At 43.1% G+C, this 14,187-nt stretch overlaps 1 protein-coding gene across 1 annotated transcript; it reads left to right on the top strand.

The window, feature by feature from the left end:
• The first annotated feature begins 8,639 nt into the window (after positions 1-8,639).
• On the top strand, positions 8,640-9,362 carry LOC149022600 (uncharacterized). The gene has a single exon (XM_089147661.1). It carries the CDS (start codon positions 8,640-8,642, stop codon positions 9,360-9,362), a length of 723 nt encoding a protein of 240 aa, XP_089003787.1.
• Positions 9,363-14,187: the final 4,825 nt, after the last annotated feature.

Below are 14,187 nucleotides of genomic sequence, written 5' to 3'. Positions count from 1 at the left end.
GTCCCGAAGACAATTTTGGTCGATCCTTTTGGTCGATACCATCAACCAAGACCATCGACCAAACTTGTTGCTGACAGCAACCTTGCTCTGTTTTGATCCGTTTGACATCCGATCTTCCCGACTTCTTCTCTAACTTATTATTGATGTTTGTTTAGGATCTTAACAATTCTTTTGGACTAATTCTTGGTATTCTCAATTCATCATCAACTCAACCGAAGGTAAGGATGGTTATCTCCATAAACATATAGATCATCAACTTATGATTCATGTTCTTATTTATGAATAGAATCTCTTGATTTCTTTTAATCTTTATAAAACTGTTATATATGTGTTAGAACAGTAGTATTGAAATCTTTATACTCTTGTCATGTTACATTACTATTCTTGTTTACTTATGTCTATGATGATTCATTTCAATATCATGATTTAACTTGTATTATGAAGATGTATTGGATGCATGAGAAGTGATGAACTTGAATATGTGATTGCCTACGTATAACTTGGGATTGGGGAGTGTCCTATTGACGCTTCTGTCCTTGGGCACCAGAGGGAATAGTATGGGATGTTCTCCGAAGGTGCCTATCGACTCTTTCCCGGGTTATTGGATGACATACATAGGACTATCTAGTGGTTTGGCTAGGATGTCCCTGTCGTATCAGACCCGAATCGGAAGGGCATTGAGACCAAACGACCCGTGGTAGCAGTGGGGATTTGTGGGCACTCAAGACCGGTAACCAACCCGTGAGAGGTCATAAATCTCATTGTGGGAGCCATTTATTGGTAAGGTTGTAAATGGATAGACTTGGGCTCACGGGCGCTCAAGACCGGTAACCAACCCGTGAGAGGACATGAGAGCTTCCTGTTTACTATTTGTGGATGACCAATAGGGTTGATGAGTCCGTAATCCGGGATTACGCTGACTCTAGTGTGAAGGATACCGGAAAGGATCGCCGGGGGCGAGAAATGGACGTATCTGGATCTGAGTTGATATGACTGAGTAGATGACTTGCATTGGGCTAGGCTTTACTGTGATATGCGCCAATACTTATACCAAATGGTGATGTGAGAGAGTGGTGACTAAATCCCCAACCATGGTTTTTTTGAGGACTTTACCGATATTCCCCGGGCATTCCCAAGATATGGAACGGGAGAGTGACAGACGACCCAGAGAAGTACGGTGCTATGACTTAAAGCATGTCTACCTTAGAGACCAGCATTCATAGAGTTAGAACCATACTTGCATCATGTGTTCCATATCATATTGCATCATATTATGGCTTGTATCTATGGTTTATATTTTATGGAATGACTACCTTGCTGAGTTCTTTTGAACTCACTCCTTTTTGCAACATATTTTGTTAGACTTTTCTACAGGTACTACCACTGTTGACTGTGGCAGTCAACCCTCTGGAGGCCGAGTTGAAGACTTGTATCATACTGGTGGCGATGAACCAGTTGATAAAGATGAGTAGACCGAGATCGGGACTTGTTTGTAGCAGTTCAGTTTTATATTTGTGTGTTAGGGATGGGATGTCGCCTCATTCCCTTTTTAACCTTTTTATTTGAATTGTCGGGACTATAGCTTAGTTGTTTCACTTGTTATTTGGTGAATCGGTTGTAACCTTTACTTTTAGTCGTTTCATCTTCCGCTAATATTATAGGATGGGTTTCCTCCCTCCTTTTCACACTTGATTGTTTATACTAATGAAATCCTTTCCGCACTCTGGTGTTCTTTGTGAATCCTTCTGAGGTACTTTCTCGACTTTTATTATTAAATTATTTGGAAACAAGGAATTGTTCTTGCTTTTGATTATATTATTGTGCTAAGTGACTATGATCGTTCCTAAACTTGATCGGCGGGACTGTAATTCACTTCCCGGGTAATCCAAATAGGGTATCCCCTTGGTGGATTTAGGGCGGGATGTGACAGGTACCTTGTGGATTGACTAACAAGGGCAACGTCATCCAGGGTTTCAAATTCCTAGCGATCAGAAGGAACAAGACTGAGGGAGCTCCACTCTGCAGTTTTCTCAGGATCCTGTGTCACCCTGTCGGTCAACTTCAGGGTCCACTCGGGGGTGAAGACCTCCTCACAATCCGCAGAATTTTTGGATTTTTTATGGGAGGAAGCATCAATTGTATCATGCCTCCTTTTGGTTCGGGCGGAGGAGGAGACATTAGTCCTCTCCACCATCGGCTTCTTCCCTTTACCTGAAGCATCAGCCATGGGCCTGATATTCCTGATACCCCTATAAGAGGGGTCGAGAGAGGGAACAGAAGCCTTTTGATCAACGGTCAAGGCTCTAGGCGATCGTTGCTCGGCTGTCACAACGGCCCTAGCGGCCTTCACTCGCAGGTTCTCGGGGTTCATTCTTGGAGGCACTGCAAAGAAGAGCAAAATTCAGAATTAAAGACGTATCACTTCAGTAAAATTAAAGGATAATGGTTAGAAGCTCACAATGAGCCAAGCCTCAGTACTGAAGAATGGAGTTATACTCCACCTCAAGTCCATGTATCTCTTGATACCATGGAATGGATTTGATCTTCCTGATGGCTGCCTCGTCTTCTTTGGATAAGGGAAGGCCTCGGTTATTCTCGGAAGAAGAAGTACACTGCCTCCAGACGGTGGGGAAGTTAAGATCTGAGGGAGGCGCTCGACAGAAAAAATATCGTTCCCGCCATCTTTTGTTGTTAGAAGGGCAAGTTCCTTTGACAAGGATGCTACCCCACCAATCAAGTTCAGCCCTATTGCGTTTGGACAGAAAAACCCAGCCGGGAGGATGGGAGATAGAAAGAACATGAAAATGCACAAAGAGAGAAAGAGATGGCGTAATGCCAAGTTCAAAACACAAACCCAAGAAGCCGACGATGAGACGCCAGCTATTGGGAAGGAGCATTCCAGGACAAATGTCCCAATAATTCAAAACGGCTAAGAACAAAGGATTAAAAAAGGGAAAGCAAACCCCACTTTCCAGTGCATCTATGTACAGAGAAAATTCACCCGAAAGGGTTGAATCAACCCTCTCATCAGGATGGGGAGCCCTAACCTGATAAGAGGAAGGAAAATCAAAATCTTGGATTGCTGAAAGAAGGGTTTCCTCCTTGAAAACGGAGGGAACAGAGCCAGGTCCGCCATCGGACCTGGAAGTTTGAGACTGCCTAGAAGACTCGGCAGTTATCCTAGAAGTCTTGGAAGATCCAGACTCAGGAAGGACAGAAGGAGTTTCGGTTTTTCTCTCTAAACCTTTTTGAGAAACTTCAGCAAACTCACGTCGAGGGACAGTTAAGGTTTTGCTATCACTATCCGACTGTTCGGAAGGAGAAGCAAAAGCTTCATTACCACTACTATTACTAACACTGGATACCAGAGAAACTCTATTATCCGCCATTACTTGTTTCAGTAAGGTACAAAAAGAAAAAGACTAGTAAATTTACTGATTCAGTGAGGCAAAAGCTTGAGAGCAGGAAGGCGTGAAGCAGACGACAAAGGTTAAAATTCCGGACAAGAAGAATAAAACCTACGAAGACAACGAACCACTTTTAAAGCACCCGCACGAGTGTTCAGGGAATCGAACGATCGAGATTGATTCAAAATCAACGATCGAGATTAGAAGACATTTTGAAAGTTTGAACTCACGAATCCGAAACAGGCGTTCGGAAACCGTCGCTTGGATTACGTGAGCCACGACAGATCGATTGCAAGAAGACACGTGGCATCACCCTCACAACACTCGAGGAAAAGTGACCACCACATTAAATGTGATATGACATTTAATGGAACACGCAGAGACTATTGCCTGACGAAGAACCCAGTTAAAAACCAAGCCCTCGGGATCGACCGAACGCTTGGTCTGGGGGGCTCATGATATGGAGGAAATATGATCGAATCAGGTTCATACCTGGTTTGATCCTCGACTCCGGTCGAGACAGAAGGAATCGACTCGCTCCCGAGCGAACCGAATCCGTAAGATGGCTTGCTGAGGAAGAAAACTTATTCAGCTACAAGCATGCCCTAATTCAACTTTTGAATTAGGTTAATTACCCTAATGATGGCAGACTCAAATTGACAACTACGGCTAATCATTATCGAGGGGATAATCATCGCATAACCTAAAGGTTATCTCAGGAGTCCTCTACTAGTCCAAACTAGTAGAAGTCTATCGCTCAACGGATCTAACTGTTAAGATCCAACGACTACCCGAAGAAGGCTCAAGTGCATCTAACGAAGGAGATTCGAAGGTACACTCTATATAAACCTCACTGCCATACGAGGTGAGGGAAGGAGATTCATAGACACACTGATAGACGTAAACTATCAGGGGCTCACGATCTAGATCACCTTTCCCAGTTCTTCATTCCTTAGCTCTGTGCTTCTAGCAGAGCCGTTTGTGATTAAGTTCATCAACTGACTTAGCCTTCGGAGGTGGACTCCCGACCCCCGCGGTCGGGCCACATCTGACGCTTTTGTTTTGCAGGTCATCACGAGGAGATCTAAGGGCTGAGCAGATTTTGGACGCATCACTATTAATTTATTTATATAAAATTTAAAAGAAAAATAAAAATGAGGCAGCCTTTTTTTCTCTTGTTTGTAACTACTTACCACTCCGTTTGGCATGTCTGAAACCTAGTTATACATATGATACGGAGAAAATTAGGCCGAACCTGATCCAACTAGGTTCGAGCCTTAAGGCCTGGTTGAACCACGATTGGGATAAGTCTTGACCTAATCTCTACCTTCGTAAATAAAAGAGTCGTCTAATGGTTATGAGCCACAAACGTGATCCCCAATCTTGCGGGTTACGTATCCAAGTTATAGAAGGTAATTGCCATCGAGGCGGAGAGGGGAATCGTGCTAAGGTTGGTAACTAACCACGATCCCGAATATCAAGGGTAAAACCCTACGATCGGACGGCCACCAACGAGGATCACGAACTCATCCAACGATCGGTAATCACAAGTAAAATCTATATAAACAAGTAGCCTACCCAGATGATAGTGAGACAGGTAGTCACTCCTCAAGCTTCCAATCTCCAGATCGGGAGAAAGCTCAAGGATGAACATGCAGAGCGAGAAGAAACCAGACTCCCACCCGAAGGCACGGAGATAGACAACAAGCTGGGGACCAAGATTGTAGGCAAAGCCTTCGGGAAGGTCAAAGAGGCAAATTCAGAGAGCGTAGAGCTGAAGTATTACCCAGGAGGGATGATCATCACGATCGACCACAAGTAAGCCGAACTGGAACTATCACCAGACAAGAGCAAGGAGTACGCACTCACACACCCACTTCTCAACGTTCGAGCAGAGATAGTGTGGGACGGATGATGGTCGAACAGTGCACATCGGACAAGAGCTAGTGAACATAAATCAGAGGTTAGGGCAACTCTCTTGGGGAAGAGGGGCATATGATATCTACTCAATTATCCGAAAAACCCCATTTGTAGATGCCATTGCCGGGTTCGAGTTTCCCCACAATTTTAGACTTCCAACTTTTTCTTCATTTGACGGTCTGGGAGATCCGATTGCCCACATTAGTTACTACCAGCAAATCGTGGTAGTGGCTGGAAACTCTAATGAAATTTTCTATAGAGTATTTGGGTCATCTCTTACCAAAGCAGCCCAGAAGTGGTTCTTGAACCTTCCTTTGGGTAGGATTGTAGATTTCGAAGAACTTGTTGGAAAGTTCATTGGTCAATTGCAAAGTGGAATCCAGACTAAAAAGACAGAAGAGGCCTTATTCACTGTCAAACAAGGGAAGAATGAATCTATTTGGGATTACATGAAAAGATTCAATAAAGTCACCATGGAGATCAAGAATCTAGACGAATAGCTATCAAAGATTGCACTCTTCACTGGACTTACCAACAAAAGACTCTTGGAGTTGTTGTTGAAGGATATGCCTACTACATATCCCGAATTATTACAAAGATGCCAGAAGCAGGCTGAAGTGATGGAGATCCTGGATGCATGCCAGGGAGAAGTAAAAAAAATAAAGATCAAAATCCAACAAAGAAGAGCCAAAGAGTGAAGCAAGCCAATCATGATCGGGGCAGAAGGCAATGTTTGGGTTGGAGGCAACGTTCACTCGATCAGGACAATTACACACCACTTAATGCCCCCTGATCGGAGATTTTGATGCAGATCAAGGATCAAGATATCTTGAAGTGGCCACCAAAGCAGGTTGCCAAGCCTGGGGAGCAAAATATGGGGAAATATTGTTGCTTTCATAAAGGATTATGGGCATTTCACGAAAGAATGTTGCCATTTGAAAGCAGACATCGAAAGGCTGATAACCTAGGGTCACTTATCAAACTATGTTAAAGGTCGAACGGGCGATCGGGAAAGAAGGCCAGTTGTGGAGAAAAGAAGGGAGCGTTCGAGAAGCGGAGAACGTCATGCAGAACCTCCAAGATCCAAAAAGGGCAAGGAGACTGCCAAAGCCAGCCGATCCCCAATCTTGACAATATTTGGGGGGTTCTAAGCCCAAATCATTCAGGAAGTTAAAGGCGAAAGCCCAGTTCGTGGGATCGGGAGATGTTCAGAAACGAAAGAAACCGAACGTGGAAGAAAGCATCACCTTCAGTGAGGAGGATGGAAGGAGTGTTTGCACACCTTATGACGACGTGATGGTGATCAACGTGGAGATCGGTGGTTGAGAAGTGCACAGGGTACTGGTGGACACAGGGTCATTAGTAGACCTCTTATCTTTTAAAGCGTACTAGAAGTTGAGGCTGGAAGAAGGATTACTAAAACCATCTTCCACTCACTTATATGGATTTGTTGGATCAACAGCAGTTGCGGAAGGTTCTGTACAATTGGACCTCATAGTAGGGGATTTCCCAAAGGAGGCGACCATTCATGTAAACTTCCTTATGGTACGGGAGCTGCTAGCGTACAACATTATACTCAGGAGGCCCTCCCAAACGAAGCTTGGAGTTGTTGTGTCAACCAAATACATGAAGATCAAATTCCCGACCAATCAAGGCATTAGGGAAGTAACTTTTGATCAAAAAACATCTAGACAGAGTTATGTCTCCTATCTAAAGGACAAGGCGGGCCCTCAAAAGGCCACAACCCTACCAATTGAAGTAAGGGATGATTGGGACGAGGACACTATGCAGAGGCCCGAACCTGTGGAGAAATTGGAGCGAATCCTTCTGGATTCGGATGATGAAAGGAGAACAACCCACATTGAGTCCAAGCAACCCAAAGATTTCAAAGAAGAACTGAAGGCTTTCCTTCTAGAAAGCATCGACGTGTTTGCATGGTCAGCTGACGACATGCCAGGTTTTGACCAAGCGATTTCCGAACATAAGCTCTGGATTAACCCGAATGTTAAATCGGTAATCCAAAGGAGATGAAACTTCTCAATCGAGAAGTACGAAGCAATCAGAGAAGAGGTCAAGAAGCTGAAGAGTTTGGGCTTTATTGAAGCCGTAGTGTGCTCGACCTGGCTTGCCAACGTTGTAATGGTAAAGAAATCAAATGGGAGGTGGAGAATGTGTGCTGATTACACATACCTCAACAAAGCATGCCCGAAGGATTGTTATCCACTCCCTCGAATAGACCTTTTGATTGATGCAACCGCAAGGTATGAAACACTAAGTTTCATGGATGCTTATTTGGGCTACAACCAGATTCTAATAAGCAAAGAAGATGAGAAGTTTACAGCCTTCATGACCAATCGCGAAAGCTTTTATTACAAGGTCATGCCGTTCGGGCTGAAGAATGTAGGAGAAACCTACCAAAGGGCAGTGAATAAGATCTCTGAAAACTTGATAGGGAGAAACATGGAGGCATACATGGACGACATGCTGGTAAAAAGTCTCAAGCGTTCGGGGCATATCATGGATCTGAAAGAGGTATTTTCGGTATTACGAAAGTACCATATGAAACTGAACCCTAAAAAGTGCGCTTTCGGGGTATCCTCAGGCAAGTTCCTAGGGTTTATGGTTTCCCAAAGAGGAATTGAAGCTAACCCAGTTAAGATGCAAGCCTTGATCAACATGGAACCTTAGAAGACCGTTCGAGATGTACAACGCCTAATGGGTAGAATTGCAACATTAAACCGATTTATCTCACAATCGGGGGGAAAATGCTTACCATTCTTCAAAGCTTTGAAGGATTTGAAGGGGAGTAAAGAAGCTCGATAGATGGATGAATGCCATAAGGAATTTGAGGATCTAAAGGTCAAGTTTGGGACACCACCTTTGCTTTCCCGACCGGAGAAAGGAGAAACTTTACAAGTGTACTTGGAATCCTCACGTTCGGCTGTAAGTGCGGTCCTCGTAGGAGAAAAAGAAAAAAACCAATGGCCTATTTACTATGTCAGCCATGTACTCTTGGATGCAGAGACCAGATATTCGGTGATCGAGAAGAAAGCTCTGGCACTTATGATAGCTGCCCAAAAGCTCAGGCTGTACTTCCAGGCACACTCAATTGAGGTATTTACCAATTACCCTTTGAAAAAAGTTCTATTTAAACCTGATTTATCTGGAAGAATGGTGGCATGGTCGGTAGAACTTGGGGAATTCCAAGTGGACTTCAAACGCCGGACTGCTATAAAAACCCAGGCCTTGGCAAATTTTGTAGTATAACCTACAACCCTGATTGAGGAAGATCACGAACCTACCATCTCGACTATGTGGGATATCTACGTCAATGGTTCAAGCAATAAACATGGATCTAGAGCAGGGGTTTTATTGAGAAGTCCAAGAGGATTTCTTATTTGGTACACCTTACGGTTTGGGGTCAAGGCTAGTAACAATGAAGCAGAGTATGAGGCCTTCATAGATGGCCTTCGGTTAGCTAAGGCTATGGCAATCACAAAAATGACTGTATATAGTGATTCCCAACTCATAGTTAACCAGGTACAAGGAGAGTACGGGACAAAAGAACCTCGACTGCAAAAATATCAAGAGCTGATCCAAATTCTTAGAAAGGAATTCAAAGATGTCAAAGTATGTCAGATCCCGAGGAAGGAGAATACCATGGCGGACGAACTTTCCACATTGGCCAATGCTAAGGAGAAGACCTTGGAACCCTTGGTCTATATTGAAGAATTAAGCTTCCCGAGTGCTCAAGCAAACGAAGTGTCTTACATTGAAAGTGAAAGATGCTGGATAGACCCGATCATTAAATACATTCGAGAAGCTAAACTTCCCGAAGATTCGAAGGAAGCTAGGTCCATCAGAGTTCGGGCAGCCAGATTTACAATTCAACATGGGAGGCTCTACCGAAGATCTTTCACTAGACCATTGCTTAGATGCATAGGACCAGAAGGATCAAAGATTGCTTTGGCAGAAATTTACGAAGGAATTTGTGGAGCACATATGGGCAGTCGAGCGCTGGCACATAAATCATAAGGCTCAAGTTATATTGGCCCAAAGTACAAGAAGATGCCATGGAGTACATTCAACATTGCAAAAATTGCCAAGTTCATTCGACCATGTCAAAGTAGCTTGCAACAACCCTAACATCAATTCTCAACCCGATTCCTTTTGCACTATGGGGAATTGACTTAGTGGGAAAATTTGCAAAGGCATTAGGAGGTCGGGAATACCTGGTCGTAGTGATCAATTACTTCACCAAATGGGTTGAAGCAATCCCCTTGGCTTCAATCACAGAGAAAAGGATGGAGAAGTTCATGTTAGAATCAATCATCCATAGGTTCGGGATACCAAAGATCCTTGTGACTGATCATGGAACACAGTTCGACAATCCCCAGTTCGAGCAATTTTGCCACACATACATGATTGAGCACCGTATGTCCTCGGTGGCATATCCCCAGAGCAACGACCAAGTCAAAGTGACCAACTGAACTCAGTTAGAAGGGATAAGAAGAGACTAGAGTCTGACAAAGCCTTATGGGTCGAAGAACTCCCGAACGTCCTCTGGGCATATCGAACAACAGTTCGTACATCAACGGGGGAGACACCATTCAAGCTAGCTTATGGATCAGAAGCCTTAGCTCATGTGGAAGTAATGGCAAGAACTCTCAGAGATTGAGAATTTGAAGAAAAGGCAAACGAACATGGATTGTTGGATAGCCTAGAGCTATTGGACGAGGTTCGAGTAAAGGCTATCGCCCGAATACAACATTACCAAAGAAGGGTAGCCTCTCACTATAATGCTCAGGTGAAACACCGACAGTATCGCTCGGGAGATCTTGTCCTCAGAAACACTCTAGCCTCAGATCCACGTCACCAAAGGAAATTAGATCCATCCTGGGAAGGATTGTATATGATAGTGAAACCAGTCGGTTCGAGAGCTTACAAACTACAGGATCCGGCAACCAATCGGGAGATAAGTCAATCCTGAAATGCAAGACATCTTAAGAAGTTCTATCCTTGAGAAAGCTATTTTTACAAGTCAATTTTTCCGAATATCAATTCAAATTTTCAAGCACTGAATCCTTTCAGATGGAGGGCATATGGAATGGAATGATTAGATCTTTGTCTTCAATTCAAAAGGCTTCAGTACGTTGATTACGGGGCATCGGGTGTATGCCCAGATGAGTCCTCTAAAATCTTAAGAAATTTGAAAGAATTCTTAAGTACATTGATTACGGGGCATCGGGTGAATGCCCGAATGTGTCCTCTAAAAGCTTAAGATATTCGAAAGAATTCTAAAGTACGTTGATTACGGGGCATCGGGTGTATGCCTGAATGAGTCCTCTAAAAGCTTAAGGAATTCAAAAGAGTTATTTAAGTATGTTAATCATGAGGCATCGGGCGCATACCCGAATGAGTCCTCTAAAAGCTTAGAATTCTTTCAAGTGCGGGTGCTAGTTATCAACTATATTCGGACGATGGAAAAGAAAAAGAGCTTCATTGATATAAAGGGCCAACCCTTACAAAACTAGAAAGGTAAAGTGTCACATCCACCCAACCGGTACCCCATTTGGAATACTCGGGATGTGATCCACAGTCCAAGGATCAATGATCTGAGGTCCATGCCTCCCACATACACGGTAACATAATCATGAACAGTAATAATCAATGGTAAAAACAATTAATACTAAACAATATGCATAAGGTAGGATTAAATATATATCAGAGTGCGGAAGATAGATAATATCAGAATGTGGTCAAAATCATATCAGGGAGAGAAGGTGTGGTAGCCACTCTCTCAAAGCAGCGGAATGTAAAAGTAGTTAAGTACATGTCCAAGTATTAAAGATAATTCCGGAAAGTTAATTAATTACAGGTCCAAGTACTCCAAAAATACACTAGGGGACTGGGGCATTAAGCTAGGGTTTCTTCTATACTAATGGTAGTCTCCTCAACAGTACGGATGAAGTAAACCCAACGCTGCCGCTCCCACACAACTGTGGGGCTAACCCTGGTGCGGATAGTAATCCTCCTCGGCTCCAATAAAAGGATCCTCACCGACGCCACTACCCGGAGGGTAGTATGTGGAATCATAGTCCGCCTCAAAGGAGGTGCCATCGTAGTCCTCGGTACCTGGAATACAATCTAAAAACATTTGCACAAAAAGGAATGAGTTTGAAGAACTCAGCAAGGCAGTTATTCCATAATTAGAAATCATACACATTCAGAACATAGTATAATGCAATGCGATATGGAACATATGATGCAAATATGAGTCTTAACTCTATGAATGCTAGTCTCTAGGGTAGACATGCTTTAAGTCATAGCACCGTACTTCTTTGGGTCGTCAGTCACTCTCCCATTTCCATATCTTGGGAATGCCTGGGGAAGATCGGTAAAGTCATCAAAAAACCGTGGTAAGGGGGATCGGTCACCGCTCTCTCACATCACCATTTGGTCAAATACTGATGCATGTCACAGTAAAGCCTAGCCCAATGCAAGTCATCTACTCAGTCAGTCAAGTCAGATTCAGATACGTCCATTCCTCGCCCCCGGCGATCCTTTCCGGTATCCTTCACACTAGAGTCAGCGAAATCCCGGATTTCGGACTCATCAACCCTATTGGTCATCCACATATAGTAAACGGGAAGCTCTCACGTCCTCTCACGGATTGGTTACCGTTCTTGAGCGCCCGTGAGCCTAAGTCTATCCATATGCAACTCTACCAATAAATGGCCCCTTTCAGGTATCCGTAGCATGGTTTATGTCCCCTATCGGATTGGTTACCGGCCTAGAGCGCCCATCCAACCATACACTACCACAGGTTGTTCGGTCTCAATGCCCTTCCGATTTGGGTCTGACACGATAAGGATAAACCTAGCCAACCAACTAGACAATCCTATGTATGTCATCCAATAACCCGGGAGAGTGTCGATAGGCACCATCGGAGAACATCCCATACTATTCCCTCCGATGCCTAAGGACAGAAGTGTCAATAGAACACTCCCCACTCCCAAGTCAATACGTAAGCAATCACATATTCAAGTTCATCATCTTTCATGCATCCAATACATCTTATCATAAAAGTTAAAACATGATATTGAAATGAATCATCATAGACATAAGTAAACAAGAATAGTAGTATAACATGACAAGAGTATAAAGATGTCAATACTACTGTTCTAACACATATATAACAGTCTTATAAAGATTTAAAAGTAACCCAAAAGGTTCCATTCATAAACAAGAACATAAATCATAAGTTGGTGATCTACATGTTTATGGAGATAACCATCCTTACCTTGGGTTGAATTGATGATGAATTGAGAGTACCAAGAAATAGTCCAAAATAATTGTTAAGGCCCTAAACAAATATCAATAATAAGTTAGAGAAGGAATTAAGAAGATTGGATATCAATTGGATCAAAACTGGCCAAGGTTGCTGTCAGCAACAACTTTGGTCGATGGTTTTGGTCGATGGTATCGACCAAAAGGATCGACCAAAATTTCCTTCGGGACAGAATGATGGATTTTGGGTGTTTTCATCCTAATTTGGTTTTCTAGTGTTCGGATCAATCTGAAACTTGGAGGAACACTTAACAACAATAGTAGGACACTATAAGTCAAGAAAACTACCCAATCCAATGGTCCAAACAAAAAGCCCCAATTTGAGTTAACAAGTTCAAGTGATAAACATCATGGCATGAGTTGGAATTGATTGCATTGATGAGGAATGGCATGTAATAGTTAGAGGAACTAATAGAAATTCAATTGGAATCATATAGAAGTGATAAACATGAACATAGCATGCCCTACAACTCGGTTTGGTATAAAATGACATGATGTTAATAGAAGAATAGAGGAATACATAAGCTAGGCATGAGGTGGAGGCATAGCATCAATGGATGGCTAAGAAACTCATAGATTAATCATGTGTAGATACTTGGAGTGGTGGTTGCAAGGTTGCAGCACCATTTCCAAGGTCTCACCAGCAAGAAAGGAAAAGAAAAGAGTAGAAAATGGTAGGGTAGAGAGTGGAATGGTGATTCATACCTTAGTGTGGAAGAAGTAGACAATAATCAATAGTAAACAATGAGTTTTTGAAGAGGTGCCCTTCACATTAGCCAAGGAGGTGCCTTGGGAAGCTCTCCCCACGATTTCAGGTGAGAAAAATGATTGCACAAGGCTCAAGGCTCGAGGTCATAATAAATAGAATAGGAATATTCCATGGAATCTTTAACTTGGCAGACTGGGAAACTTTGGTCGATGGTATCGACCAAAATGTTTCTCAGCAGAAAAACAAGTTTAGTTCAGCAACTTCAAGTAGGGATTTGAAAGGCTATACAAGGTCAATTTGAGTGAGGTTTTCTTCCACAATTCAATCAAGAAGTCTAGTTTCGGGGAATACCTTTGGATTGTGCACAGGAGGTCATTAGGTACATCAACGAGATTAATCTTCTCCGATGCGCAGACTTTTCTTAAACACTGATGATGCATTTAAGCAAGGGGTATCATTATCAATGTCCATAGGATCAGTCTCCGAATCATGATCATCAATTAGAATGGTCCATAGGTCTCTTCTACCACCGCTTCAGGTCTTCGGACCTGAATACAACAGTGGATCCGGGTTAGGGTCAGGGTTAGAATAGGGTTGGATATTACATAAAGAGCCCAAAATACAATTTCCTCATAAAATTAAGAAAAAGAAAGGTGATTACAAATTTGCAAGAGGGTCATCAACTTGGTCTTGGGCAAGATCAACAGTTTGGCCTTGGGCAGTTGGATCTGTAGTTTCCCTCGAGGCAGCATTCTTCATCGTTGCTTCACGTTCGGGAGTCATTAGAGGCTCATTGCTGAG

The sequence above is a fragment of the Hakea prostrata genome, chromosome 3 (assembly GCF_041222555.1).
Source record: "Hakea prostrata isolate BN-2017 chromosome 3, UWA_Hpros_2, whole genome shotgun sequence".
NCBI lineage: Eukaryota > Viridiplantae > Streptophyta > Magnoliopsida > Proteales > Proteaceae > Hakea > Hakea prostrata.
Note: the sequence above shows the minus strand (reverse complement) of the source record. Positions and strands in the feature narration are given on the sequence as shown.

Bases quoted from the DNA above. Each gene is read 5' to 3' on its own strand.
- LOC149022600 (XM_089147661.1), top strand. From the start codon at position 8,640: ATGTGGGATATCTACGTCAATGGTTCAAGCAATAAACATGGATCTAGA.